Source organism: Narcine bancroftii, chromosome 12 (assembly GCF_036971445.1).
Source record: "Narcine bancroftii isolate sNarBan1 chromosome 12, sNarBan1.hap1, whole genome shotgun sequence".
Lineage (NCBI taxonomy): Eukaryota > Metazoa > Chordata > Chondrichthyes > Torpediniformes > Narcinidae > Narcine > Narcine bancroftii.
In genome coordinates this window covers 95,439,401-95,467,202 of record NC_091480.1, presented here as the reverse complement: position 1 = coordinate 95,467,202, position 27,802 = coordinate 95,439,401, and the positions used below count along the sequence as shown (strand labels likewise).

At 38.8% G+C, this 27,802-nt stretch overlaps 1 protein-coding gene across 3 annotated transcripts in view; it reads right to left on the bottom strand.

Moving 5' to 3' along the window:
- Positions 1-4,703: 4,703 nt before the first annotated feature.
- LOC138746599 (leucine-rich repeat-containing protein 37A-like) overlaps positions 4,704-27,802 on the bottom strand; it is a 39,916-nt gene continuing 16,817 nt past the window's right edge. Inside the window, exons 9-14 of one of the 3 annotated variants that reach the window (XM_069904890.1) lie at positions 22,310-23,901; positions 10,009-10,113; positions 7,150-7,223; positions 6,964-7,024; positions 6,508-6,642; positions 4,704-4,876 (exon numbers count right to left, since the gene is read on the bottom strand). In XM_069904890.1, the coding sequence (XP_069760991.1) occupies positions 4,865-4,876; positions 6,508-6,642; positions 6,964-7,024; positions 7,150-7,223; positions 10,009-10,113; positions 22,310-23,901 (1,979 nt within the window). In that variant the 3' untranslated portion in view covers positions 4,704-4,864. Of the gene's footprint in view, positions 4,877-6,507; positions 6,643-6,963; positions 7,025-7,149; positions 7,224-10,008; positions 10,114-19,686; positions 19,959-21,878; positions 21,969-22,309; positions 23,902-27,802 lie in introns of those variants that run through there. The other 2 variants (XM_069904892.1, XM_069904891.1) reach the window with 2 other exon arrangements.

The following is a 27,802-nucleotide window of genomic DNA, read 5'->3' as shown; positions in this document are numbered from 1 at the left end:
TTATAGAGGACCCTTTCCATCCAACACAGCATCTTTAATCCACTATTATCAAGATGGTAGTGCAGGAGCATCAAAATTAGGATTGGCAGGGTGGAGAATAGCTGCTTCCCACAGATAGATGAACAGTATATGATAACGTGCAAATCAGGGGTGGGCACCTTTTTTTAAAAAAACCTCACATACCACTTTAAGTATTCCCTATGCCATAGGTACTCTGTAATTAGGAAGGGATTGTTTAAGGTGGCATGTGAGTGGGAAGAAAAAGGTTTGAAAACCACTGTTTTAATCGTACCTAATTGACTGGTTATGTGCACGGTTTCATAACTCCAAAAGGAAATGGGCCAATTACAAATTTCTCAAGCAAAATGTTTCAGTAACAATTGGGTCTAGAGCAGTGGTTCTAAACCTCCCCTTCCCACTTGCTTCCCACCTTAAGCCATCCCTTACCAATCACAGAGCACATATGACATTGGGATTGCTTAAGGGGTAATGCGAGTTTGGGGGCATAAAAGGGAAGAACATTTAATACTGACCAATGGTTTCTCTTCCCCCACTGCTTCTCAGTTCATTGACTCAGCCTGCAAGTTAAACTTTAGGGAATCCTACACAAAGACTCTCAGTTCCTTAGACCTCGGATTTCCTCCTCATTCAGAATGTGGTCCACTTTCTTATTCCTTCTATTGAAGTACATGACCATACACTTCCCTCTGCTGTGTTCCACCTGCCACTGCACATTCTCCCAACCTATTCAAGCCCCTCTGTAAACTCCCTACTTCCTTAACCCTACCCGCCCTCCCACCAATCTTTGTATCATCTGCAAACTTGGCTACAAAATCATTAATTCCGTCATTTAAATCTAAACAGGAAAATCTGCAAACTCAGCAGGTGACACAATGTCTAGAGGAAGCAAAGAGATACAACCAACATTTCAGGTCTGAGCCTTTTGCCAAGGTATGAGCAGTTGGGCGCACCACGCAGGCAACATAGTCTTCGGGATTCTCACTACAGAGAATAATGTCTATTCCACTGACTATACTATACCCAATTACCACAATATTTTTCTTTTCTATCTTCTGAATTTTTTTCCTGATTCAGAGCTCTATGGTCACGTCACTCACCTCTCCACTCAGGGAGTTAGAATCTCCTCCCTGTTAAATTTGAGTCTGAATTCTCGAACAGCTAATAGTTGCTGTAGATGTGGTCACTTGGAACCACACACACCAACTCCCACATCAAGCAGGCCACAGCACATCACCTGAGCCTGCATCGTTTCTTTAATTAGTTGTAACTGGGTGACTCATTCATTGGTGTGTTGCCAGTTACCTTGTTTAGTCTCAAGTACCAACCAACGACTTGACCATTAAGGGGCATGAGTAGTTTAGAAAGGAAGGGCTGAGGGTCTAATCTGGCTCCTGTGCAGCCTTTTCAAGCCAAAGCCTCCCAAGTTCTGTTCTCACACTTGCTGTTCCACTCAAGCCTCCAGTTAATTAGTGAATTACAGTCACGATGGCACTTTTTAAAGTGCCCCTCTCTCACTCACTTACCAACTCCCATCACTGGCAAAGAAACTAACAGCTCAGCACTCACCATTTAAATGTGACCTTCTCTCACTCCATCTCATGCCAATTCATCACGAAGCGAATTGAATTCCAAATAGAAGAGCTTCTTGGGTGCTGGTCTAGTGACAATTCATCCGGGTGGAAACTGCCATCATATGGTTTTGTTTTACTTCATCTCATTTCAAGGTTGGTCTTCCATCCGTTCCTTGCTCACATTGTCACCACGAGAGTCTTCCAAGTTGAAGTGCCATTGTCACGAATTTCTGCAGCTCCTGTATTATCAATCTGAAAAGTCTGCTGGCTCAGCATTATAACCCCATTGACCTACCCTAAGGACTGTCTGTCATAACCTCCGTCTTAATTATGGGTCCCTCTAAATCAGTGGTTTTCAAACTGCGCCCCCTAAACTCACATTCAACTTTAAGTAATCCCTATGCCATGAGTGCTCTGTGATTAGTAAGGGATTGCTTAAGGTGGTATGTGAGTGGGAAGGGAAGGTTGAGAATCATTGCTCTAGACCTGATTATTACTGAAATATTTTGCTTGAGAAAAATGATCATGAAACCTTGTACATAACGAGTCAATTAGGTACGATTAAAGCAGAGATCTTCAAACTTTTTCTTTCCACCTAATCACAGAGCACCAATGACATAAGGAATACTTAATGTGGCATGCGAGTGGAAAGAAAAAGATTGAGAACCACTGGACTAAGCCTAAATTGGGGCAAATTCCACGTTTGGTGGTTATACGTCTACACCACTATCCGTGGAGCTCCAAGTCTTGAATGACATTTATCTTTTTTCTGTTGAAAGATTGATTTGGACTGATGATTGAACTTTAATATGTTAAAGGTTCATTCATCTGTTTTTAAGGCTTTCATGGGGAAATGGCGAATCGATTTAATTTGGTGCGGTTGAAGAAAGAAATTGATACATTTTGATTGTATTTACAATTAAGACATTTCTGTCAAATGGGATAACAATTTCTATCCTGTAATGTACTTTTTAAAAACTTTGAGAAGTCTTCAAACTTTTTTTTGGTGTGTATTTTAGTCAAAACGACTACTTTCTCAATATTTTTATTGGATTTTAAAGAAATAGTACACAAGTAAAAGCCATTAATTAAGGGAAGTATATAATTACAGAAAAAAAAATTATGTAATAAAATAAAACCATTATATAGAAACTCAATATCATAGCAGTCAAGCAGGAAAAAAAAAGTAGCAAACAATTACAACATATGGGTAATTGAAAAAGATTTAGAAAAAATATTACACTACAAATTCTAACCCCTTCTCTTCTGAAGTTATCTGGAAGTAAAAAATTCTGTGGACACCGCGGAGTTTCTCCAGCATTTTGAGTTTTTACTTCTGAAGTTCTCTGGTCAGTACATAATAATTTCACTACTATTATTGCTCGGCATTCAATATTGATGGGATGGAAAGATGCTGTCCCACCGTCACATATGGAAGGGCTATCTGATATGGAGGCATGCGTAACTTAGTGGGAAAAAAAAATCAGGTGTTCAGCTGTAATGAATTTACATTTTCTAACTCTATGGGTTCAGTTTATCAATTATTTTCACAATTGAAAAGATCACTTGGATCACAAAGCAAGATCCCCATCCCCATTGGTGCTCTGTGATTAGATGTAGATTGGGACACAATTCTTAAATTAGTTAATAGCTCTTTGTTATGTTTAAGGGGGTACACAGAACACACATGTCTAAGGTTAAACTGTTTCGCTTCTATTCTGATACGAGTCCCCGTAGTTACAAGTGTAAGAGGGGAGAAGCATCATTAAAATTCATTGGCTCTGGAGAGAGAGAGGTTTTCCACAATTTTTGTACAATTTTTAATATAGATTTGGTACCGAATACTTTGGTGGCTCTCTCCAGTACAATGGGAAGGAATGATTCTTCTTTATCTCTGGTTTAGAGTCGTACTATTTCTTTTGGGGAGACACGCGATTTTACTTAAATGGAAGGATGCAGCCCCGCATCTTGTTTGAATATGGAAAAGAATTGTTCAGTTAACAATTCAGACACAAGATTTCAGACACTGTGGGGGGTCATTTATTACTCAATTTCTTATTTTATAATTTCACTTCATTGTAATTAAATTGTCTGATGTGTCTTTTCCATTGTCTTTTTCTTTTGCATCTGGCAATGCTATTACGGAGGGATATTGAGTTTTTTTTTTCTTTTTTGTTCCGTTTCTCCTTTATTATTTTTCTTTTTTTTCCATTTTTTTTCTTCCTTTAGTTTCTTTCTTTAAAAAATGGTATCTGGATTATGGATCTGTTTTATAATTTACATTTGTTCTTGATATTTATTGTTTTATTAATTATGTGTAACTATTCATATAATTACATTGTATTTTATTATTATTATTAAAATCAATAAATATTATTCAGCCTTAACACAAGTCTTGGGGCATAAATTCAAGAGCATGGGGAAATAGACTCGAGTGTGGTTTTTGAGATGCAAGAATGGGACAATATTTGTAAAAATATCAAAATAATGTCAAGAGAGTGTGCGCCGAGTTCATTTTAAGATTCTGTACCATTTTTATGGGTCTCCAGCAAGGTTAAACAGATAGGGTTGAAAAATGCCCCTGAATGCTGGCACTGTGAGGCAGATAAAGGGAACTGAGTACATGCGCTTTGGTCGAAGAATTTTGGATTATGGTACACAAGTATATTGGTGCAGTTTCAGGTCTTGCCTTAGACTCTGTTTTGGGAGACACATTTTGGTTATTTGGGGATAACTACTCTCAAAATTGTATTCAGATGAGTATAGTTGTGGTGAAGTATATTAATGAATCAAAAGAGCAAAGCACAAAATTATGTCGACACCGCGGTTGAAGTAAAAACACAAAATGCTGGAGAAACTCAGCAGGTTGAACAGTGTTCGTTATGTAGCAAAGGCAGAGAAACATAACTGACATTTCAGGCAGAAAGGACACGGAGTTTCTCCGGCATTTTGTGTTTTTACTTAATGAACCAGTTTTTCCCCCTGTTATTAGAGATCTAAATAGACATGTTTGGTTATTATATTGATGGTTTTTCCTGCCATGTTTGTTTCTATTTTATGGATAAGTTTATGTTTTATAACTTATAATTTACATAATTTTTACACTGACTCAAGGGTTTGGAATTTTTTTTATATAAAGAACTCAATAAAAATTAAATCATTAAAAGAAAGAAAAAAGTTCTTCTCAAAGAAAGTCCTTGGCTCTTTGAAGGATGCTCTTTGTGAAATGAAAATGCGATTTGTCCAAAGAAAATCCTTATTGGATCCTGGTGTTAGAGGGTGCGCTAGAATAAAGAAAACTTCCAATTAAAAAAAGGAGTTCCTGTATCAATAAATGTACTTTAATACCTCTTCCCAGAAGCAAAGAACAATAAAACACAACTATTTTCCATTTCTAATGATCCCCTATTTTTAAGTTTTTATAACCGTATAACATATAACCACTTACAGCACAGAACAGGCCAGTTCGGCCCTACTAGTCCATGCCGTAGCAAATCCCCACCCTCCTAGTCCCACTGACCAGCACCCAGTCCATTCCCATCTAGTCCCCTCCTCTCCATGTAACGATCCAGTCTTTCCTTAAATGTAACCAATGATCCCACCTCGACCACGTCTGCCGGAAGCTCATTCCACATCCCCACCACCCTCTGCGTAAAGAAATTTCCCCTCATGTTCCCCTTAATTTTCCCCCTTCAATCTTAAACCATGTCCTCTAGTTTGAATCTCCCCCACTCTTAATTGAAAAAGCCTATCCACATTTACTCTGTCTGTCCCTTTTAAAATCTTATACACCTCGATCAAGTCCCCTCTCAATCTTCTACGCTCCAGAGAAAAAAACCCCAGTCTGCACAACCTTGCCCTGTAACTCAGACCCTGAAATCCTGTCAACATTCTCGTGAACCTTCTCTGCACTCTCTCTTGACAGCTTGGGTCCTAACTAGGAGTCCAAGGATTGTCAGCTCAAAGATGGACCAGAGCAGTCCAGTTGGGTCATGTGGTACTTCAGCAGTGTTTCAAAAGGATAGAACATTTTAAAAATACTTCATCTTAACTATAGAACAATTATTTGGTCAATAATCACTTATATGCCTGGTACATATATTTTTAATGTAGTTTAGCACACTTATCCAAATAAAATCAGTGGCCATTGAGAAGCAATCACATGGTCTTTAAAGCAATCTGTTCAAAGACCTTGCAAACCAACTGATCCAGCACACAGATGAGCACTCTCCCAGCTAAAAGCACAGATCATAGAATGACTTCTTTCTCTAGAAATGCTGGTTTGGATGCCCAGGAAGAAGAAGAGTGTTGGAAGTGCAATCACGAAGAAGGTTCGCCAGCAGCACTACTTTGTGAAGAGTTTGAGGAGATTTGATATGCCGCTAAATGTGCAGAGCATTCTGCCTGGTTGGATCACTGTCTGGGAGGTGCCCATGCACAGGACAGTAGAAAAAACTTCAGAGTTGTTAACTCAGCCAGCAACATCAGGGAGCGGGGGTGGGAGAAATAAACTGCATATTATCTACTACTGTTGAAAGAGATTGTTGTTTGGATTTGTAGGCGTCTTTGAAGATCAAAAATAAAATTTTCAAAAATAAGCACCGATTTGTGAATGAGTTGTCTGGCGCAGAGAACAAGGCAAAGAGATGCACATATGACTCCGTACTTACAAAAATATACATGTTAAGAGCAGTCAGCTCATTTAAATGCTTTCTGACTCTTGCTTGACATCTTGATTATCCCCTTATACTGTATGTTTCTCATTGTCCCATTTGAGATCTCTAAATACAATTTGATCTTAGAAAAAATCCTAGTAATATTGGCACTAAGCACAATTTAATCATTCATTATTAGTAGATTAAGATTTATAATACATTACATTAGGAGTTTGCCTCAAATTAGCCTTGTTACATACCTCCTCCTCTTCCGATGAATTCTTGTAAAGGGACCCATGACCCATCGATTTTTTCCTAACTGAATCTAATGGTTTGTATAAATCCTGAAGCCAAAGTGGCTTTGGAAGTGTCATGCCTTCTTCCAAAAGGGATGCCTGACAATAAATGTTAAATTAAAGCAAATACATAATTGAAAGTTTTTGAAGGCTCAACGTTCCTTTTATGGTCATGTCATAATACATTAAAAATGTAATAACATGCATGATACACTTTAACTTATACCTGCCGTACAGCAGTCACCATTGGTATTGCCCCGCAACGCCCCCCCCCCCACCCCCCTTTACAGCGCAGAATCAGAGAAAGAGAAGTTAAAGAGAGACCCTTCTGAGTCAGTGCTGGAAAGTTAAAACTGAAGTACTTCCTCATGGTTAAAATGAGCAAACAGAAGGAACAAATAAATCAACATCTGAGGTTACCTGTTGTGCTACATCTTTTGGTTTCTTCCCAGTTAGTCTCTCTGTGACTTTGTTCAGAGGGCTGTGTGAACAAAACATATGTCACTGTTGACATTTCTATAGAGTTTCTTTGACACAAGTCATGAGTTGCAAAAACCAAAATGGACCATTGCATTTTATCACTTAGTGCAAAGGGAATGTTTTTACCCCTTCGATTGTTGTTTACAAGCTGCATCTCCTGAAGCAAATGGAACCCTTGACTCTGATCTTTGTGAACAAATCTATCAATAATAAAAATGTAAAAACAGGCATTACAATTTTTGTCAAGCTAATAACTGTTCTTTTTAATAAAGAATAAAAATGATAAAAGAAAAGCATAGGGTGCAAGTAGATTTAAAATGAAATGTATCCAAAATTTACGTGGCTGATAGAAAATTATTCATTTTTGCATTCCATTATTTTTAAGATGCATAAATATAGTAATTATCCACACCCAAAATTGTATCAAGTTGGGGTGCCAGTGATATTGCCACAACATCCTTCGTGCCCAAAATTTGTGCCATGAGATGTTCAGTACTGGTTGAGCAAAACAGTAAAACCTATCCACATGCCTTAGACTATCTTTCCAAATGTGGAGCCCTTCTTTTGCACTCTATGTTCTCCCAACATTTGGTCTGATTTATACAAAATGTTGCATTCTTAAAACTTCATGTTAAAACCACTCAAGTGGTTGCTGAGTTTTTATTATTTTTAAATGGTACTTTTCAGTCAGGTGATAAATGATGATTCAAACTCCGAATGTTTGAAAGTTTTTACAAGTACCAAATCTTATTCTGGCTTGGCTGATTCAGTCACTTCTGATGTTCCTTTCTCTGGCCAGTTTGCATTTTCTGGATCTGTTCTCCAATTTGGCCATTTTAAAAAATCTTCCAAATCGACAATAGGGTTGAATTTAGATCAGAAGGTTTCTTTGCATGACAAAACACTTAGTTCCCAAAATTTTGGAGATATGAGGGCATAACTAGAAATCACTCACAGTATCTTTCTCTGCCAATTGGAAAAAAAACTTGACTGAAAATGGGAGTCTTTCACCAGCATCAAAATATATTTTTTTAAATAATTGATGAATTATACTAGCTCTGCCCTCCACAGGACATTCCATGATCCTTGTGCTTTTTATTTCCTCTTTCCATAGGTCCTGTGTTAACTATTTTTAATGGCATGGTCTGTACCATCACTGCTGGTTATACTTGATTTGGGTCTTCTGCATCAGCTCACAGTGTGTTTTTGATCTTTACAGGGCTAGGACTAATGGGCACATACAGTGGTCCTGCTTCAGCGCAATAACAATTCCTTAAAATCCTTCCACTTCACGGACTGAGCTCTGCTTCTGAGTTTCCCCAAATGCTAACTTTTCAAAACCAACTCCATGATCTTTACCTACACTCAACGCTGAGGACCATCCATTGTAATTCAATCTACGGCTCTCAAATAAACGGAGAAGGTTACGAACAGACACTTGGAGGGTTTCCGATTATCGAAAAGGAGGAAGGAATCCATGGCCACAAGGAAATTGTTAAGGCAATATATTATGCCAGTGTAAAAGCCTGATAGCAACTTGCAAGTGGTAAGTAAACTTCATCTGTGCATTAGTAACAAAATTCACCTTTCTAGTGATGAAATTGCACAATACCAGAGAAAGAGAGAGAGAAAGTGATGTTGTAGTGAGATGATGGCAGGAGCAGGATTTGTTGTAGCCAGAAATGAAGTGGGAACATTGGGAAATTGCATCCCATGAGATAGTTCAGATTACACTCAATGCCAATGGTATAAGACAATAAGCAATGCAGGGCAGATAAACGCTAGTCTCTACCGAATATTAAATTCAGCAGTTTGTGTCAGGATTTCTAGGCCTTCAACTACTTTATCAATGATCTCTCCATCAAATGGTTGAGAGTAGGGAGGTTGACTGATGTTAATTCCCATCACAACACTTAGGTTAAGAAAGTAATCTATGCCTCTATACAGTTAGTCCTGACAACATTCGGGCAAGTGGTAAGTAAAACTGATTCGTACTAATCTACTGCATCCACTCCCTCCAAACACATTAATCCATGGCTTCAAGATGGATTGCAGAAAATTGTCAAGGATTCTTTACCAGCAACTCCCAACCCCACCCCCAAACTCAACCACTTTGGAGAAAAAGTAGAAGAAAGGAAAACCAAGACCCCAAGAAGGAAACTCAACACGTTCATTGAAAGGGTAATCCATTAGCAGACAAAAAAAAAATTATGATACTCTTGCAAATGATGCTCAGATCCTGCAGATATTTCAATAAAATCTCCACCTGTACTTCAGAAGTAAATCATGTAAATGGTTGAAGTAAGAACACAAAATGCTGGAAAAACTCAGCTGGTCAAACAGTGTCCTTTATATAGCAAGTATGCTCTGTGATTAGTAAGGGATTGCTTAAGAGGGATGTGGGTGGAAAGAAAAAGTTTGAAAACCACTGTTTTAATCGTACCTAATTGACTCGTTATGTGCACGGTTTCATAACTCCAAAGGAAATGGGCCAATGACAATTTTTCTCCAGCAAAATAGTTCAGTAACAATTGGGTCTAGAGCAGTGATTCTCAACCTTCCCTTCCCCCTTCACATCCCACTTTAAGCCATCCCTGACTAATCACACAGCACTTAAAGTGGGACGTGAGTGGGGGGGGGGGAAGGTTAAGAACCACTGTTTAGGTGTGGCCAAGCCTAAATTAGAATATGCTTACTTTTAAGTTTTAACCAGATAATTAAATTTTACTTCAAGTAAAGATACTGAAAATTTCAATTGCTTTAGCATTGATAAAAACAAGAATTTTGTCAGAAGCAAAACATTGTGAAACTCCAGTCTTCATACAGAATCTTACTAGCATAGGCATTGAAGTCAGTGCCCCCAATTCAGTGCTACTGAATTTCAATCATTAATTTAAATGACCAAGACAATTGAAAGTGCTGTGAATACTCATCAACTTTATAATTTTCCCAATAAACATGTGATGATATCAAGTAGAAACCTACCTCTATCAGACAAACTACAGCAATGATAGCCATTGCTACAACAGTAACTGCAATAGCCAGTAGCAGTTTGTACCCGTATGTCGCTTTCGATAAATTCGATGTCACCTAAAAATAAAACAGATCTTATTATGCAAGAGATAAAATTTAGTCTGTAAGTAAAATAAGAGATTAGGGTCAAGATATCAATCTATTCAAAGTAGAAGTTGCATCATTTCAATAATATTCATTATTTATTTTGTGGACCTTTATTGGTTCCTCTCAATAAGGGAACAGTCCGGTAAAATACAACTTTGCTCTCCTACCATTTGAAGCTCCTCCAGCAACCATAGTATTTCCAACTTGACATCCAGCTTCATCTTGTTGCATGGATGAACTCGATGAGCTCAGAAACTTGCTTTCATCTTAATGTTGATGTGAAATGTTCTTACCTGGCAGTTCTTACCTTTCCTTTTAAAGATTTCATGGGAGAACAAGCAGAAAAACAAAATGTTTCAAGTCAGAAAGGTTAAATGTGGACATATTTCATTAAAAGAAAAATATGACTTCATATTTTCTGCCAATAAGCCCGCCACGCAGTTTTGGATTGGGTGCTGGGTAATGAATCTGAGGTGATTAGGGAATTAAAGATAATGGAACCCTTAGGAAGTAGTGTTCATGACATGATAGAGTCAGTTTCAAATCTGAAAAGGAAAAGCTGATATCAGGTCTGCCAATATTTCAGTGGAACAAAGGGAATTAGTGGTATGAGAGAGGAACTGGCCCAAGTTGACTGGAAAAATAAGTTAGATGGAGGGACAGCAGAACAGAATTGGATATTTCTACAAGAAATAAAGTGCAGGATAAATATATTCCAAGAAAAAGGAAAATTATGAGTGGAAAAATGGCACAAATGTGGCTGACAAGAGAGGTTAAGGCTAAAATAAAAGCAAAAGGGAGGGCAAAAAAAAAGGAAGCAAAAATTAGTGGGAAACAGGAGGACTGGGAAACTTTTAAAAACACAACGAGACACAGAAATTCATTAGGAAAGAAAAGATGAATTATGAAACGAAGTTGACAAATGACACACAAAAGGATACTAAGATTTTTTAAAAAAATGAGTAAAAGAAAGATGGGTAGATATAGGACCGGTTGAAAATGATGCTGGATAAATTATAATGGGGGAGGAGTCATGTGATGGAGTAGTGGCCGGTAGGAGAATACCAGCCCTCTCCAGAAAAGAAGGAAAAAAGTGAAGGAAATGCAAAGCTCAAGAAACACAAAACACAACAAATTAAAGATTAAGGTGTGGAGAAAAGAAAGAAAATGGCACCTAAGAAAGAAAAACCAAAAACAACGGGAAAAAAAAGGAAAGACGGCGGAAGAGAAAGGAGAAGGCCTTACCTGCATGAAGAAGCAGGGACCCGCCGTGAACAGAGGAGCCCGGTCCCTGAGGTTAGTGGAGACCCCGCAGGGTCGCAACCTCCCGACCGCGGAACTGCAAGAATGAGCCAAACAGAGGTGCGCAATGCGCACAACAAGGAAAAGGAGAACACTGACAGGAGGGGGGGCCCGGCTGTGGAGTGAACCTACACAGCACGACCAGCTGGGAGATGCCCGAAACCATCAAGGTTCTCAGCTGGAGGAAGAGGAAAGCAACGGGAAAGGGAGTGATGAGAAAGAAAAACAGCAGCAGGAGGCCCAACAGATAACTAGCCCAGAAGAGCACCAATATCAAGAAGCCATGAAAAAAAAACACCCAACAGAGACAAGCAGCTCAACAAGAAAGTCAGAAGAGACACAGATACAAGGAAGTAGAAGACACAAACCCAAGAGCAGACACAGAAGAAGAAGAACACCAAGCTCTGCACAGAAGAATAGGAGGTAAAATGAATGGACAGAACATAGATAAAAAAAATTTTCAAGGACAAATGAAAGCATTAAAAGAATGGTTGACACTAGAATTTAGTGAAATGAAAAGAAAAATGAAAAGTAGAAAAGAAAAATGAAAAGTACAGAAGAAAAAGTGAGTAGAATAGAGCTGGTCATAACAGATGTAGGGAAAGGATTAGAAAATGTGGAAGAACGTGTAATGGTGGTAGAAATGGAAGTGAACGACAAAAAGAAAATTGGAAGAAAGTGACAAAAAAGTTAAAGGAACACAGGAGTTGTTAGCTCAGAAGATGGATATAATGGAAAACTATAGTAGGCGAAACAATGTAAAGATAGTGAGCCTTAAAGAAGATGAAGAAGGCAAAGATATGAAAGAATTTATAAAAGAATGGATCCCAAAAGTCCTGGGAATGCCAGAAATGCAGGAAGGAATGGAAATAGAAAGGGCACACAGAACATTAGCCCTGAAACCATAGTCACAACAAAAACCAAGATCTGTTTTAGTAAAGATTCTGAGATACATGACAAGAAAAAATATATTGGAGAAGGCGATGAATTAGAGAAGACAAAAAACCATTGGAGTACAAAGGTCAAAAAATTTTTTTCTACCCAGACATAAGTTTTGAACTCCTAAAGAGGAAGGAGTTTAACCCAGAAAAATCAATCCTATGGAAAAAAAGCTATAAATTTATGTTAAGAAATCCAGCGGTGCTTAAAATAGTTATCCCGGGGCTGCAAAACAGACTGTTCTCAGATCTGGAAAAAGCATGAGAATTTGCAGAACGCCTGCAAGACAGAAAGAGAGATGAAGAGATGTAACGAGAACAAAGAACGACGACAAACTACATATAAAGAAGTAAAAATAATGTATCAGTAAGAACTAAAGGAGGGAAGGAAAGAAGTAAGGGAGAAGGGAAAAAAAGGAGAGGGAAAAAGAGAAGAGAGGAGCTTTGTTTTAATGTGAAGATAAAAGTCTTTTCTGGAGGGGGTTGGGTGGGAGAGAATAAGTCACTGCGAAATCAGTTGACACTTGCGAACGGGTTCGCAGTCCGAATGGAGGGGGGAGTTGTAGTTGCCCGGCAAGGGATAAGGGGTGACTCAGAGAGGGGGGGGGGGAAACACTTGGGGTTAAGGGGATTTTAGATGTGGGAGTGGTTGAAGTATTTTATATTTTAGAAGTGTTGTCATACATTGAGTTCAAAAAAGGAAAACAGAAATGAAAATGGGGGAAAGGTGGTGGTGAGGAAGCGGAAATGAGGTGTAAACAGGATATGAGATGGCCATGTTGAACTATATGACTATAGATATTAATGGAATACATAATCAAATCAAAAAGAGGCTATTAAATTTACTGAAAAAAGAAAAAATAGATATAGCATTCGTGCAGGAAACGCAACTATCTGAAGTGGAACATAATAAATTAAAGAGAGGCTGGGTAGGGCACGTAACGGCAGCATCATATAATTCAAAAGCCAGAGGTGTCGCTATATTAATCAATGAAAATGTACCAATCAAAATAGAGGAGGAAATAATAGATGCAGCAGGGAGATACGTAATGATAAAATGTCAGATATATTCAGAACTCTGGAATTTGGTCAATATATATGCACCTAATGAAGAGGATCAAAAGTTTATGCAAGATATTTTTTTGAAGATTGTAGATATGCAGGGGAATATATTGATTGGAGGGGACTTTAACCTTAATTTGGATAAAAAGATGGATAAAACTGGGCAAAAGACTAGCAAAAAGAACAAAATAGCCAAATTTATGGTTAAATCAATGCAGGAAATGCAACTTTTGGAGGAGGAAACACCCAAAGGAGAAGGAATACTCATATTATTCGAGTAGACATAAAACATACTCAAGGATTGACCTGTTCCTGTTGTCAGCCCATATCCAAGGGAGAGTTATGAAAATGGAATATAAAGCTAAATTGTTATCTGATCACTCACCCCTGTTATTATCAATAGAACTGGAGGACATCCCACCGAGAACAAAGAGATGGAGATTAAACCATGCTACTTAAAAGGCAGGAATTTAGAGAATTTATTGAGCGACAAATTAAAATGTATTTTGAAATAAATACGGAATCAGTGAAAGACAAATTTATATTATGGAACGCAATGAAAGCCTTCTTTAGAGGGCAGATAATAAGTTATATAACTAAGATGAAAAAGGACTACAATTGGGAAATAGAACAGCTGGAAAGGGAAATAGTAATTACAGGAAAAGAACTTGCAACAAGGGAAGATACAACAAAAAGAAGAGAATTGGCGGACAAAAAAAAATACGAAACATTACAAACATATAAGGTGGAGAAGAACATAATGAAAATAAAGCAGAAGTATTATGAGCTAGGAGAAAAAATGCACAAAATACTAGCCAGGCAGCTTAAAACAGAATAAGCTAAAAGAACTATATTGGCATCAAGGAAAAAGGACAAACAAATTACATATAACCCAACAGAGATCAATGAAACCTTCAAGGAATTCTATGAGCAATTATACCGATCTGAGAACGAAGGGAAAGAAGACAAAATAGATGAGTTTTTAGCTAAAATTGAACTACCGAAATTGCAAGAAGAGGAACAAAATAAATTGATAAAACCATTTGAAAGAGGAAACACAGGATATATTAAAAAAGCTACCGAACAATAAAACGCCTGGAGAGGACAGACTCCCAATATAAAACATTAAAAAACTTATTAATTCCTCCTCTCCTGGAAGTAATGAACCAGACTGAAGAAACACAAAACATGCCAGATTCATGTAAGACAGCAATAATTACAGTAATACCAAAGACAGGGAATGATCCACTGACACCAGCATCATATAGACCAATATTTCTACTTAATTCAGATTATAAGATGATAGCAAAACTATTAGCAAACAGATTGGCCGTCTATGTTCCAAAAATAGTAAAACTAGATCAAACTGGATTTATTAAGAAAAGACGAACAGCGGATAATGTCTGTAAATTTTTTAATTTAATTCATGCAGTTCAAGGAAATAAGATACCAACAGTGCCTGTTGCTTTAGATGCAGAGAAAGCCTTTGACAGGGTAGAATGGAATTATTTATTCAAAGTGTTACAGAGATTCAACCTACCAGAGAAATATATTAATTGGATTAAAGCATTATACAAGGGACCATTGGCGAAGGTGACAGTAAATGGATATATAATCGAACCAATTTAAATTAAGCAGGTCAACTATCTCCCTCACTGTTCGCTTTAACAATAGAACCATTGGCAGAACTGATAAGAACAGAAAATAAAATAAAAGGGATAAAAAAGAGAAGGAATATCAAATCAGTTTATTTGCAGATGACACCATAGCTTAACAGAACCAGAAATATTAATAAAAGAATTACATATGAGAAATTATAATGGGTAACAAAGAGATGGCAGAGGAACTTGATGAGTATTTTGCGTTAGTCTTCACTGAGGAAGACCATAGTCATATACCTGATAGTCAGGGTCTCAGGGAATAGAATTAAGTACAGTCAGGATACTAGAGAGAGTGCTTAGTAAGCTGAATGGTCTGAAGGTAGTTAAGAATCCGAGACTGGATGAGATGCACCCACTGTTCTGAAGGAGGTGGCTTTGGAGATTGTGGAGGCATTGGACACGATTTTCCAGAAATCAATAGACATGGTTCCGGAGAATTGGAAGATCGCAAATGTAGTTCCGGTGTTTACGAAAGGAGGGAGGCAGAAAAAAGGAAATTATAAGCCTATTTGTCTGACATCGGTAGTTGGAAAGTTATTGCAGTCGATCCTCAAGGATGAGGTAATGAAGTACCTCAAGATGCATGGCATGTTAGGTCCAAGGTTTCATGTAGGGAAGATCCTGCCTGACCAACCTAATGGAATCTTTTGAGGGAATCTCAAGTAGGATGGACAAGGGAGAGACTATAGATTTTGTGTTTTGGATTTTCAAAAGGCCATTGATAAGGTGCTGCATAAGAGGCTGCTTAATAGGGTGAGAGGCCAGGGAATTACTGGAAAGATATTAGGCTGGGTGGAGCATTGGATGATAGGCAGAAAGTAAAGGGTGGGAATAAAGGGATCCTTTACTCGTTGGTTGCCAGTTACATGTGGTGTTCTGCAGGGGTTGGTGTTGGAGCCGTTTCTTTTTACAATATTATTCAGATATGGATTGAATGGTTTTGTGAAGTTTGCAGATGACACCAGGTGGAGTAGGAAGTGTTGAAGAAACTGAAAGATTGCAGAGAGACTTGGACAGTTGGCAAAGAAATGACAGATGAGATCCAATATTGAGAAATGTACCATTGTACACTTTAATAAACAGGCTGATTATTATTTGGATGGGGAGAAAATTCAAGTGTAAAGGGACTTGGGGGACCTCATGCAGGTTAACCACCAGGTTGGATCAGCAGTAATGAAAGGAAATGCTAAGTTAGCATTCATTTCAAGAGGAATAGTGTACAAGAGTAGAGGTGTTAATAAGGCTGGATGCGGTACAGGCAAGACTTCATTTAGAGTACAGTGTGCAGTTTTTGTCCCCATTATCTTAGACGGGATGTGCGGATGTTGGAGAGTTCAGAAGATTTACGAGGAATTCAAGGGCTAACGTGGAACAGTTATCGGCTCAGACTATTCATTGAAGTATAGAAGAATGAGAGGGGATCTCAGAAACATTTTGAATGCTGAAGGGATTGGACAGAGTCGATGTCAATAAGATGTTTCTTTTGGTGGGTGAATCCAGGACAAGAGGGCACAGTCTTAGAATTAGAAGGCACTCATTTAAAAAAGAGATGAGAAATTTCTTTAGTCAGAGGGTCGTGGATTTGTGGAATTTGTTGCCACATGCAGCTGAGAAGGCCCGACCCGATCATTGGGGGAGTTTAAGGAGGAAATTGATAGGTATCTAATTATCAAGGGATATGGAACTAGATGCAAGAACTGTTTAGCTCCAGGAGGATTTGTGGAGCAGACCCGAGGGGCCAAATAGCCTATGTGATCTTGTGAATTGAGCAAATCACCCCAAATATTTACAGAAATTTACTTTGATTATTTATGTGATCGTTATGTACTGTGCATTGTGTGTTTTTGTGCATGCACCATGGTCTGGAGGGACACTATTTTAATCAGGTTGTACAATCAGATGATAATAAATTAATTATCTGTTGAGAAATTGCAGGAGTTTGATGTTCTATGCTCCACTCCAATGTAGGAATGCAGACAGTATGAGAGCAGCTAGAATCTTTTGGGCAGTTCAAAGCTTCTGTGGTTGCATGAATGGTTTCTTAGCATTTCAGATTGTCAATTTTTTAAATCTCATCCCCCCCCCACTTCAAGATTTTGTGTATCGCCAATTGAGATGAAGCCTTGAAATTTGGCTACAATCATTGCTGGTGACACACCATTTTCTGGTAATTTTAGGAACTGATAAGGTCCACAAATACAAATGAGCATTTCTCGATAGCCAATGCACCTGTAAGTTGAGCACGATCAAACTCTGGGACCAACTGATCTTTTCCCAAAAGCTGAGTCCTTTAAACACTCATCTTTGCTGCATTATATTGGCAGCACTTCCATCAAATCAACATTGATATCACAATCTACCTGTTTCACCTTGCCACCATTCTCTTTATGAATATGAAAGAAGTCAAACAGTAAATCTGTCTGGATACAATGCACAAAAAACACGAGTGTATCAGCATCTGAACTGATTTTTATTGAGCATATACATTTTGATAGATAATTCTATGTTTTATATATAAACATTATTTACATTCTTTGGCTTGGCTTCGCGGACGAAGATTTATGGAGGGGGTAAAAAGTCCACGTCAGCTGCAGGCTCGTTTGTGGCTGACAAGTCCGATGCGGGACAGGCAGACACGATTGCAGCGGTTGCAGGGGAAAATTGGTTGGTTGGGGTTGGGTGTTGGGTTTTTTCCTCCAACCAACTGAAAAACCTCACAAAGATAAGCGTATACAGAGCCGTTGTCATACCCACACTCCTGTTCGGCTCCGAATCATGGGTCCTCTACCGGCACCACCTACGGCTCCTAGAACGCTTCCACCAGCGTTGTCTCCGCTCCATCCTCAACATCCATTGGAGCGCTTTCATCCCTAACGTCGAAGTACTCGAGATGGCAGAGGTCGACAGCATCGAGTCCACGCTGCTGAAGATCCAGCTGCGCTGGGTGGGTCACGTCTCCAGAATGGAGGACCATCGCCTTCCCAAGATCGTGTTATATGGCGAGCTCTCCACTGGCCACCGTGACAGAGGTGCACCAAAGAAAAGGTACAAGGACTGCCTAAAGAAATCTCTTGGTGCCTGCCACATTGACCACCGCCAGTGGGCTGATAACGCCTCAAACCGTGCATCTTGGCGCCTCAGTTTGGCGGGCAGCAACCTCCTTTGAAGAAGACCGCAGAGCCCACCTCACTGACAAAAGGCAAAGGAGGAAAAACCCAACACCCAACCCCAACCAACCAATTTTCCCCTGCAACCGCGTCTGCCTGTCCCGCATCGTCCGCGAAGCCAAGCCAAAGAAGAAAAAATTTACATGTAGTGTGATAAAATTATAATGTACACAGAAATGGATAGACACAAGAGACAGGGACTGAAAATATTATATCAAATCCCAGTACCAAGGGGGGAAAATTATCTTGATAAAAATACGACTGACATGTCCTCTAAAATAATCATTGTATTTCAGCCTAGATTTTAGGTTCCAGATTTGTCATTACATTTGTACTCAAATAATAATGTGTAGGATAACTTGCATCTGAATTGTTTGCAAATCTCATGCAGAAAAATGGACTCCAGTTTCTCACAAAACCGCAATATAAAAAGGGTGCAAGTTTAGGACACTGATGCACCAGCTGAACACACTTCATGGTGAGTGAATTCATGCACACTTCCATTGAGGTACGGCATAGGCCGGCGTACACAATGGTCCTTGAGCATTAAAAAGGTCACCCCAGAAATCAGGGGTTGTCAGTTTAACGTCCAAACCTTTGCAAGGAAGTCTCAGCATTCCCCCATGGAAAACTTTAAAATCTGAACTTTAACGGGGGAAGTGTCAGTGCTCCCCTGCGAAGCACGACCATCATTGGGCTCAGTACAGGCTTTAAAAGGCCTGTTAATGGTTAACAATTTGTGTATGCTAGAGAGACAGAATATCTCATAGTTTGTGTAACTGTCTGTACTCTCTCAGTGAATTGTACACTTTGTTTGTAGGTTCTTCATTAAAATCAATAAATACTTTAAGAAGAAAGAAAGGCCTGTTAAAGGAGCTAAAGGTAGTTACTTTTAACACATGCAAATAAAATTTAAACCTTTATTGGTCATTTGCTTTTAAAATATTGTGAATTAGTATACTAAATGTGTCCAGCAGCAGTACTCCACTGGTTAGCTGCAAGTGCCAGACTAGTCAAAAAATCTACATTTTAGGTGGAATTTCAGGGGTCATCGTGTTTTACGTTGGCGTACACAGTATTCCTTCCCAACAGCCACTGCTGTAATCTTTGCACAACACAGCACTAAGAAAAATGTATTCAAAGTGTGAGGCTGATGACTTCACTTCCCAGACTCTGCCCTTCAAGAGATTAAAAGGAGGGTCGTCTTGCCTGCTTAGAGGCTCGAGATAAGAAATGAAGCCCCTACATGAGAGGTCAAGTCAAGGAATTATTTCCCTGGAGTAAAAAAAGTAAAATTATTTCTGAAATCTGGTCTCAATGCTGCAAGATATTTAATGATCGCACATTATTAGTCCAGCCCTGCAGCTAATCAATGACTACATTCACATCCTTCTCCAAGAACCACATATCTCAAACCAACTGAAATCTCCTTTATTTAATGTTCCAACCCAACGTGTGTGTGTGCCCATTGCACATCTCTACTGCACCCTCCACAAACACTCTGTATAATTTTATTTCATCTGTCGCTCCCTGATGGCAGGTTTGGAGACAAAACTGTTCACTTGATTTTCATGCTTATTTTAAAAAATGCTCGTCATTTGACCACAATCTCTTTTTTTTTTCCATTCTGATCCAATCACAAAGTGGTATATCACTGTGGCATCTGCAGCTTCATGTTGGTTGGCCTTCATCGTACCGATAAGGAAATATAGACAAAAATATAGAATAGATAATATTAAAGAAAACCAGGTGAATTAGAGCTAAACAAAACTTTAGAAGAATGTTTGTCCTCTTCCCAATGCAATTGGTTGATCTAATGATAAGGACGTATCACACCCAGAAATTGTACAATAATTGGAGCAGATCACTTTTTCCTCCCAAGTATTCAACACTTACAGGTTGCATGCATTTAACAGAAAATATAGCAATATGGTTGGCCTCTGCAGTTCAGTTGCATTGGCTTCAAAGTTCGGACATAAACAGAGAATAAATTTGCTCTCTTCTGTGCTGTACTTTTCATTGTTTTGCTTCATTTATCCTTTGATTTTTTTTTTTAATTTTAGCTGTGGTTTTTTGATAGCCTATTTTCAAAAATACGTAATTTTTTCCATTATTAAACAATATTTCACCTCATTGTGCCATCTATTAATATCCATCATATTTGTATCTTCCCACGTACTAGCAATACATTTTTTCGCTACGGATAAAGCTAAATATACAAAAGCAAGCTGAAACTTATCTAATCCCAAGCCTTTCAGAGGTTGCAAACTACCCAATAAAAATACTGTTGGATCCAAAACTATTCTAATCTTATACAGATATTCTAAAAACGACTGAATTTTGTTCCAAAAAGATTGTATATGTATATATGACCAAACAGCATGAAAAAAAGTACCAACATCTAAAACACAAATCTGATTCATTAAAACCATATTTTTTAAAGAATTCTCAGGTGTCAAATATAATTAATGTAAAACCCCACATCATAAATGACCACACTTGTGGTTCTCAACCACCTGCCTCATATAGTCCGCCTGCTACTTTCTTTCTCTTGTATGAGATTTAATCAGAAACTAAAGTATTGTGCATTCTTGTTGCAATACCATAGCCATTAGTTCACTTTCTTCCTCACTCAGTTTGTTTATCTGACCAGCAAATGCTATTAGCAATGTTTTAAAAAGTGACAGAAAAGCATTCAGGAGACCAGCAGATGAAATAAAAGGCGATAACTGAACTGGTCGCGGAGAGATTTAGAGCTTGGGGAGAAGCAGATTCTAAACGTGGACTTGTAGAGCAGCTCATGTTTTGATTTAGAATCAGAAATCTGTGCAGCTCTACAAACGTGCCTAAGCCAAAGACCTAAATGAGATACAAGATGGTCTCAGTAGAGTGGAAGAAATCCAATGGAAGATTCAAGTGAATACCAAAGAAAGTTAATGGAAACAAAGACAATAAAAGAAAACTGGGGAGCTAAGACAATAGCCCCTTTTCCACGAGCACCTTGTCCTAGGAATCAACTGGGACAAGGACCAGTGGAAAAAGAAAACTGTCAGCACGCTGGCGTCAAATGATACCATTTCACGCCGGGGATTAATCACCTCGACCCCGACTCATATCCCTGGGAAATAAATCCAGTGGGAAAGGGACAGCAGAAAGTTATCCAGTTGAAGGTAGCACCTCGATCCCTGGGGATGAGTTGTGTCCTAGCTAAGGGTGGCCCAATGTCCTATCCCAGGACACTGCACAGCTGGGATGCCAGTGGAAAAGGAGCGAATGCTTTCATGCCGAAAAGCTTTACCTACACAATGCCAGATAAGTACTAAGTGTAACCTTCCATTATAAAATACTGATATCGTAAAAGTCCAAAGATCCAGATGCCAGTAATCTGGACCAACCAAGAATCCATACTTTTTTGAAAACTCTCAATCTTTTGCAATTTACAGGGCTTTTGTGTGCGGGCAGGTATACAGAAGCACCACAGATGTACAGCGGCAACAAGCAACCGTGCTTTTTGTCAAGTGTTGAATTTATTTTTCTATAAAACAGCTCATTCTGATAAATGAAGCGTGCCTGTATTTGGCAAAGAATAAATGATCAATATTTACCTGTTCAACTCTTCTTTATTCCTTCTTAAATTTGCCCGAGAATCCGGACCAACCAAATCCCTGAAAAGTCCGAATCTTTGGATTTCTACTCTACAAGGTTTATGCCGGTAGAAGTGTTGACATAAAATCAAATAGGAAACAATTTTGTGGACAGAAACACACATTCAAAATTCTGAATAGTACATGGGTATTCAAACCGAGTTTTCCACAGCAACTTGAACGAGAATGTGGGATTTGCTTATGAAGTGAAGTCACAGTTATTTGAAATAGAACTAAACTGAAATTTTTTTTAAAGGAAATAGAGAGGACATGAAATTAGAATTAAAAAATAAAGCTACTGCTGGATATTAAAATATAGATAAAGATCAAAGAATTAAATTTATTAAATGATCACAGGTATATTCAAGATTTTTGAAAAAGTATGGAATTACCTTTGGCTCTTCTGTATACATTTCAGTGTAGTTTGGTACATAGCTTCCTCTTTCATGTCCTCTGTACGGTTTTTCCTCTGGCTTTGGTTGGGTTATTGGTGGAGGGAATATCTCCATTTCTTTGCCATCTTTTATGTTTTGACTTAGAGAAGGATTCCAAGATCCTACTTCAGGTAAGTACCCTTTTCCTTCATATAGCTTCATTAGGTGACCTATTTTGGCAAGGAGGTCACTACAAGCAGCATTTAATTCTTGTTTTAGACAATCTAATTTAATTATTCTTATTGCATGAGCAAGTAGAGTTTGTATTTCTTTGTTGGGTTCTACAGCTCGCACTTCTTCATTGACTTTCGCCTCAAACATATCATCAATGTTTGTTTTCAATTTAGAATTAACTGATGAAGAACTTTTAACTGATTCCTTTATTATTTTCTTGGGATGTTCTGAGGAAAATGAATCGTTATTGCCTTCCTGTGTGACTATGCCTGGATTGCTGGTCGTCAGTTGCTCAGATTCAGTGACATCACCTAGCTGTTGATTGTAATTAGCCTCTTTATATTTCTTAAATGCCTCTTTGAATTGTCTTACAATTTCATCTTGAGAAAGTTGGGTGCTGGGCTGCATTGCAGGAGTTGGACTGAAACTTACAACATTTTTCTGCACAGCATTATCCAGGAACTCACCTAGAGGCTTGTGCCAAGATTCATCTGAAATAGTAACAGGTTCATTAACACCAGGATCAGTCATCTCAACCTGTTGAAGATCATGGCTGAAATGTCTAGGATGGTGTGCTGTCCTCAGAACTGGCTTGTGTTTAGCTTTAACATTATATCCCACTTCAATTATTTTTTCAGGTAGCAACCCTATTACTTGGGGAGTATCTGCTGACTCTATAGCCTTGGTGTTTGGCTCTGCAGGGGTCGAAATACTCAATTCCTTAATATCTGGGCGAATTGATTCAAATTCATATATGACTTCTGGTTGTTCTATCGTTGTTTCTGGGATTATTAAAATTGTAGTTTCCACTTTCTCACTGTTATTTGCTTGTTGATCCAATTCAAGTTGTCTCTTAACTCTCTTCGTTACTCCGCGTTCTTTAAAATTATTCTGTGAATAAAGTTGAGAACCTGCTTCCACAGGTAGCCCATACATGCGGGAATCACGTGGAACACCAGTCAACGGAACTTTAACAGAACGAGCTAAATTCTGATGGCGATGACTGCCATGATTTCTTCCACCAATGTTCCGATGAAGATACTTTCCTCTCCTCTGTGGAGTATATAGTGTTTCTCTCTCATAAGATGGTCTTTGATTCATTCTACCTAAATAAGGTATATTTGCGGCTTTTGAAGTAGCCAAGCGTGGATTTAAATGATTTCCAACAAACAAGTCATTTTCACTTTCTTCTATTTGATGAAGCAAACCCAATTTGGAAGATCTTGATAATGAGTTTTCACGAGGCAAACTTGAACTGTCTGCCAAACTGGGACTAGTGTTTTGATTAAGGAATGATTCCAAAATGTTATGGTTCCTCAAGGACATTTGAGGTCTCAGCACAGTCCCATTAATCATTATGAAAGTTTCACTTGCATCTGAAATACAAATAAAAAGTGAATTCAGAAATAACAATTTTTACTCCAAAGATGTTACCTTATTCTGTTCTTTTTATTTAGTTATTTCCCATATTTATCTATTTTTAATATAATTTAAAAAAATCTTGAATATTCCCAACACCCGTGTATACAGAATCATTTGGAGTAGAGTGTAAATATTATCTCTCTAACATTTTTCTTTGGTTCCGTTCAACTGAGAAAACATGAGACAGCACAACCGACATCAAATCTTCAGGCAGGGCAAAGAGCTTCTTCAAACTTTTGAAGTTCATATCTTGTCCATCGGATCTTCCAAATATCAAAGATTAATTCCATAATTTCATCTCAAACAACAACTACAGAAATTAGTCTAATAAAGACAAGAGGAAGAACTGCACAATATTCCCAGCATGATCTCCATGACATTGTATACAATTGCAGCAAGATTTCCTTCAAATCCATTGCAATAATTTTGAGGATGCAAATAGTTTCTTAATTCTTGCTAAACCAGCCAAGATTTAATCACGAATTTCAGGTAATGAGTGGACTTTTGGATGACTTGCGCATTGACCCCAAATACTCTGTGCAAGTTTTTCTATTTTATACAGTTTCATATGGCTTGATTGTAATTTATTTACTTATTTGATACATTAGAGCTACACTTGAATCTCGGCACACAATTTGAAAACTTCTTTGACAGTATGAATAACAATACTAAAACATTGGCCTTATTTACATTACTTTTATTCCAATTTAGCCTTTATCACACCAGGCCTCAGGTTTCTCTCCCTTGCTGCCCAACACAGTACCAATCATAGCCAAACATCTAGCTAGACATATCCACAAAATTACTTTACTCTGTTCCCGAAATACACTTCTTCACATATCCTGCAACCAACAGCACATCTTCAAATATTTTACAGCAGGGAGAAATCTGCATTTGGGCTATTTAAAGGGAATACTAATCACTTGCAAGTTTAATGATGAATAACTTGCAGGAAATGGAGCTATTACAAAGTACACTTGTTACGAGCCCAGAGGACCCATAAACCCAGCAGCAATAGATATTCACCAAGCCAAGTGGTTACTTAAACAAAAGTTGTTTTTAATCATCTTTAAACATGGAAACAGAATCAAACTTTAACTTACCTATTATTAACTTAACCCCCTTCTAATTCTAAGCACACGTGTATGTAATGTGTGTGTAAGTTCAGAAAAGCTCCTTGGTTCACAGTCCAATCTCACTTCTCATTCCTCCAAGTTCAGTGGTTGCAGGCAATTCTTATACTGTGCACAGAATTAAACACGTATAAAGTTCACCAGACTTGTGCCGAAAGGTAAATGGTTACTGCTCAGGAAGGTTCTTTCAGAGAAAGATGTGTTGTTCCAGGTACTTCCATCAGTCACTTGCTGACAAAGCTTTCCCCATCAGGATTCTCCAGATGATAACCTCTTTCTTTCAGGTCACCTTTTGTTCCTTTTTGTTTCTCTTATTCCAAGTGAAACATTAGACAGCCAGTCCTCTCCTCTTGCATGAACCACAAGGCCTTTGACCATGCTGTCTTCCAAAAGCTTGCCAGCTTGTCCTGTTCTAGTCCCAGTAACTTCTTGCTGGTTGTAACAGAGAAGAGAGAGAGAGAGAGAGAGTGTGTGTGACTCTCTGCTTGCAAAACCACACGACTCTCTTACAATAGGAAGCTCACCTTCCACACAGCAGCAGCTCAAGCATTCTCTTTCATCTGTTGCCTTGATAAACAGTAATCCATTAGTGATCTCTTGAGCACTCTTTAAAGCTCTTGCAAAAAAGGTGTGAGAAGCCACTATGTCTCCAGTATTTCAAATAAGATCTGTTTTAAAGTGTTTGTATGTGACCTACTCTAACAAACTTTTCCCAATTTATCTCCCAAAAACATTTCTATATACTCTGTCACACACTCATCAGAACGAAGCTCGGATTCTGATATTTATAGTGAAATGTGTGGAGGCTTCAGGACTTCAGTCAACTCCTTGCTCCAAGATGAGTGGTTTTTGTAGCAATCCTCTATGGTCTTCTACAGCACAAAAGAATGAGAGGCCTAAAGGGTCTATTAGAAACAAGGCTGAAGGGGGAGTAATGCCTTGAAGAGGAAGTCACACCCACAGATTTTTCAGGACAAGTGTTCTCCCCAACCCTTCACAGTAACAGCAAAGCTTGGAGAGATGTGGTTCTCACATATTTGACAGGATAATGCCATGCTGAAGTATGAGAAAAGATGACAAGGCCAGAACCTTTTACTGCCAGTGATCATCAATTTCTACATCTCCAGTGTGGTAATTTTTTCAATTCAACATTAGAGAAATCACAAAGCATCATAAAAATATATATATTTTTTTTAAATTAGACATACCAAGGCAACAAGATATTTTGGTTCACAAGCCCGTGCCGCCCAATTACACCCAGTTAATCTACTAACCCCTAGTATGTTTCAAATGGTAGGAGGAAACTGAGCCCCCAGAAGACACCCACGCAGACACAGGGATAACGTGCAAACTCCTAACACTGCAGGATTCAAACCCTAGTCCTGATCACTGGGCCTGTATTAATGCAACTGCTGTGTCAACTGTGCCACCCTGCAGAGATGAATTCATCATTTTCTCTCTTAAGGCATCAGTAGGTGCATTCTTTACAAGAGAGGTGATTAAAAGTTACTGCATTTGGATCAAGGTTATATTTAAATCAGCCATGAATGGCAAAACACATACTAGAGGGCAGGTGGCTAACTCCCAGTTGACAAAGAATAGCAGCCAGGCAAAGGATAGAGATTTAACTGGATTTCTGGCTTCCCAATTGTGCAGGGAGTCAGTGATTGCACTCATGCCTCTTGAAGATTCCAACTATGAAACCAGAGAAAAGCTGCAACTACGTGGAATTTCACTTTGAGCTCGTTTAGTTGGGTTTCATCAATATCTATTTGGATCATGACGGGGACAGGAAAAGAGGGGATATGATGGGAGGTGTGGTTGGTGATAGTTGGAGGAGAAAGGAATCAGCCAACAGGGAACAGGGTTGGAAAGAAGGTGGTGTGCGAGAGTATCTGGATGGATGAGACAGAGAGGAAAGGACTGAGAGGGGTGCAGGATATTTTAATTTAAAGAATACAGTGTTCATGCCAATTAGGTTTGTAGATTAGTTCGGCAGAATATGAGGTGCTGTTTTTCAAGTTTGTTTTCAGCCTCAACCTTGCAATGGACAGATGGTCAGTGTGGGAATGGGAATCAATGATATATAATGAAAGCTAAAGCACCAATGTCGCCAAATTCTTGAACATCATTGACAAAGAGAAACCTTAGTCAAAACAGAAATGCTGGTAAAACTTGGCCAGTCTCACAATGCCCATAGGAGGTAAAGATATATTACCAACATTTTGGGCCTGAGCCCTTCCTCAAGGTAGCTTGAGGAAGGGCTCAGGCCTGAAACACCGGCAATACATTCTCATGTGAGGTTTAGGGCTTTAGCAATTGTAATGGCGAGATTGTGGCCGCCACATGGTGGCGCTACCGTGCTCCTATTCGTCGGATGCATAACATGCCAGTCAAGGTCAGACTCACCCCAAGCCATCATGACCTTCGTGATTGGCCTGTCTAAATGATCAGGTGCTGCAGTCTAGGCTTCAAGCCATTGGCCAAAGCAGCCAACGGGGCCCAGCCTGCCCCTGAATGATTGCCCGCCCAAGACCTGCTGAAAGTTATAAAGGACCATGCTTCCCCTTGCTCTCTCTCTCTCTCTTTTTGATCCCTCATGGCATGTGAGCATCATGCGAGTCCAGAGGTTAGTTAACTAGAGCCGTGTCGACACAGGTCAAGGGCACGTAGCGTCACTTTGATCCTGATTGTATGCATATTTGTGCCATTTCCCGTCAGT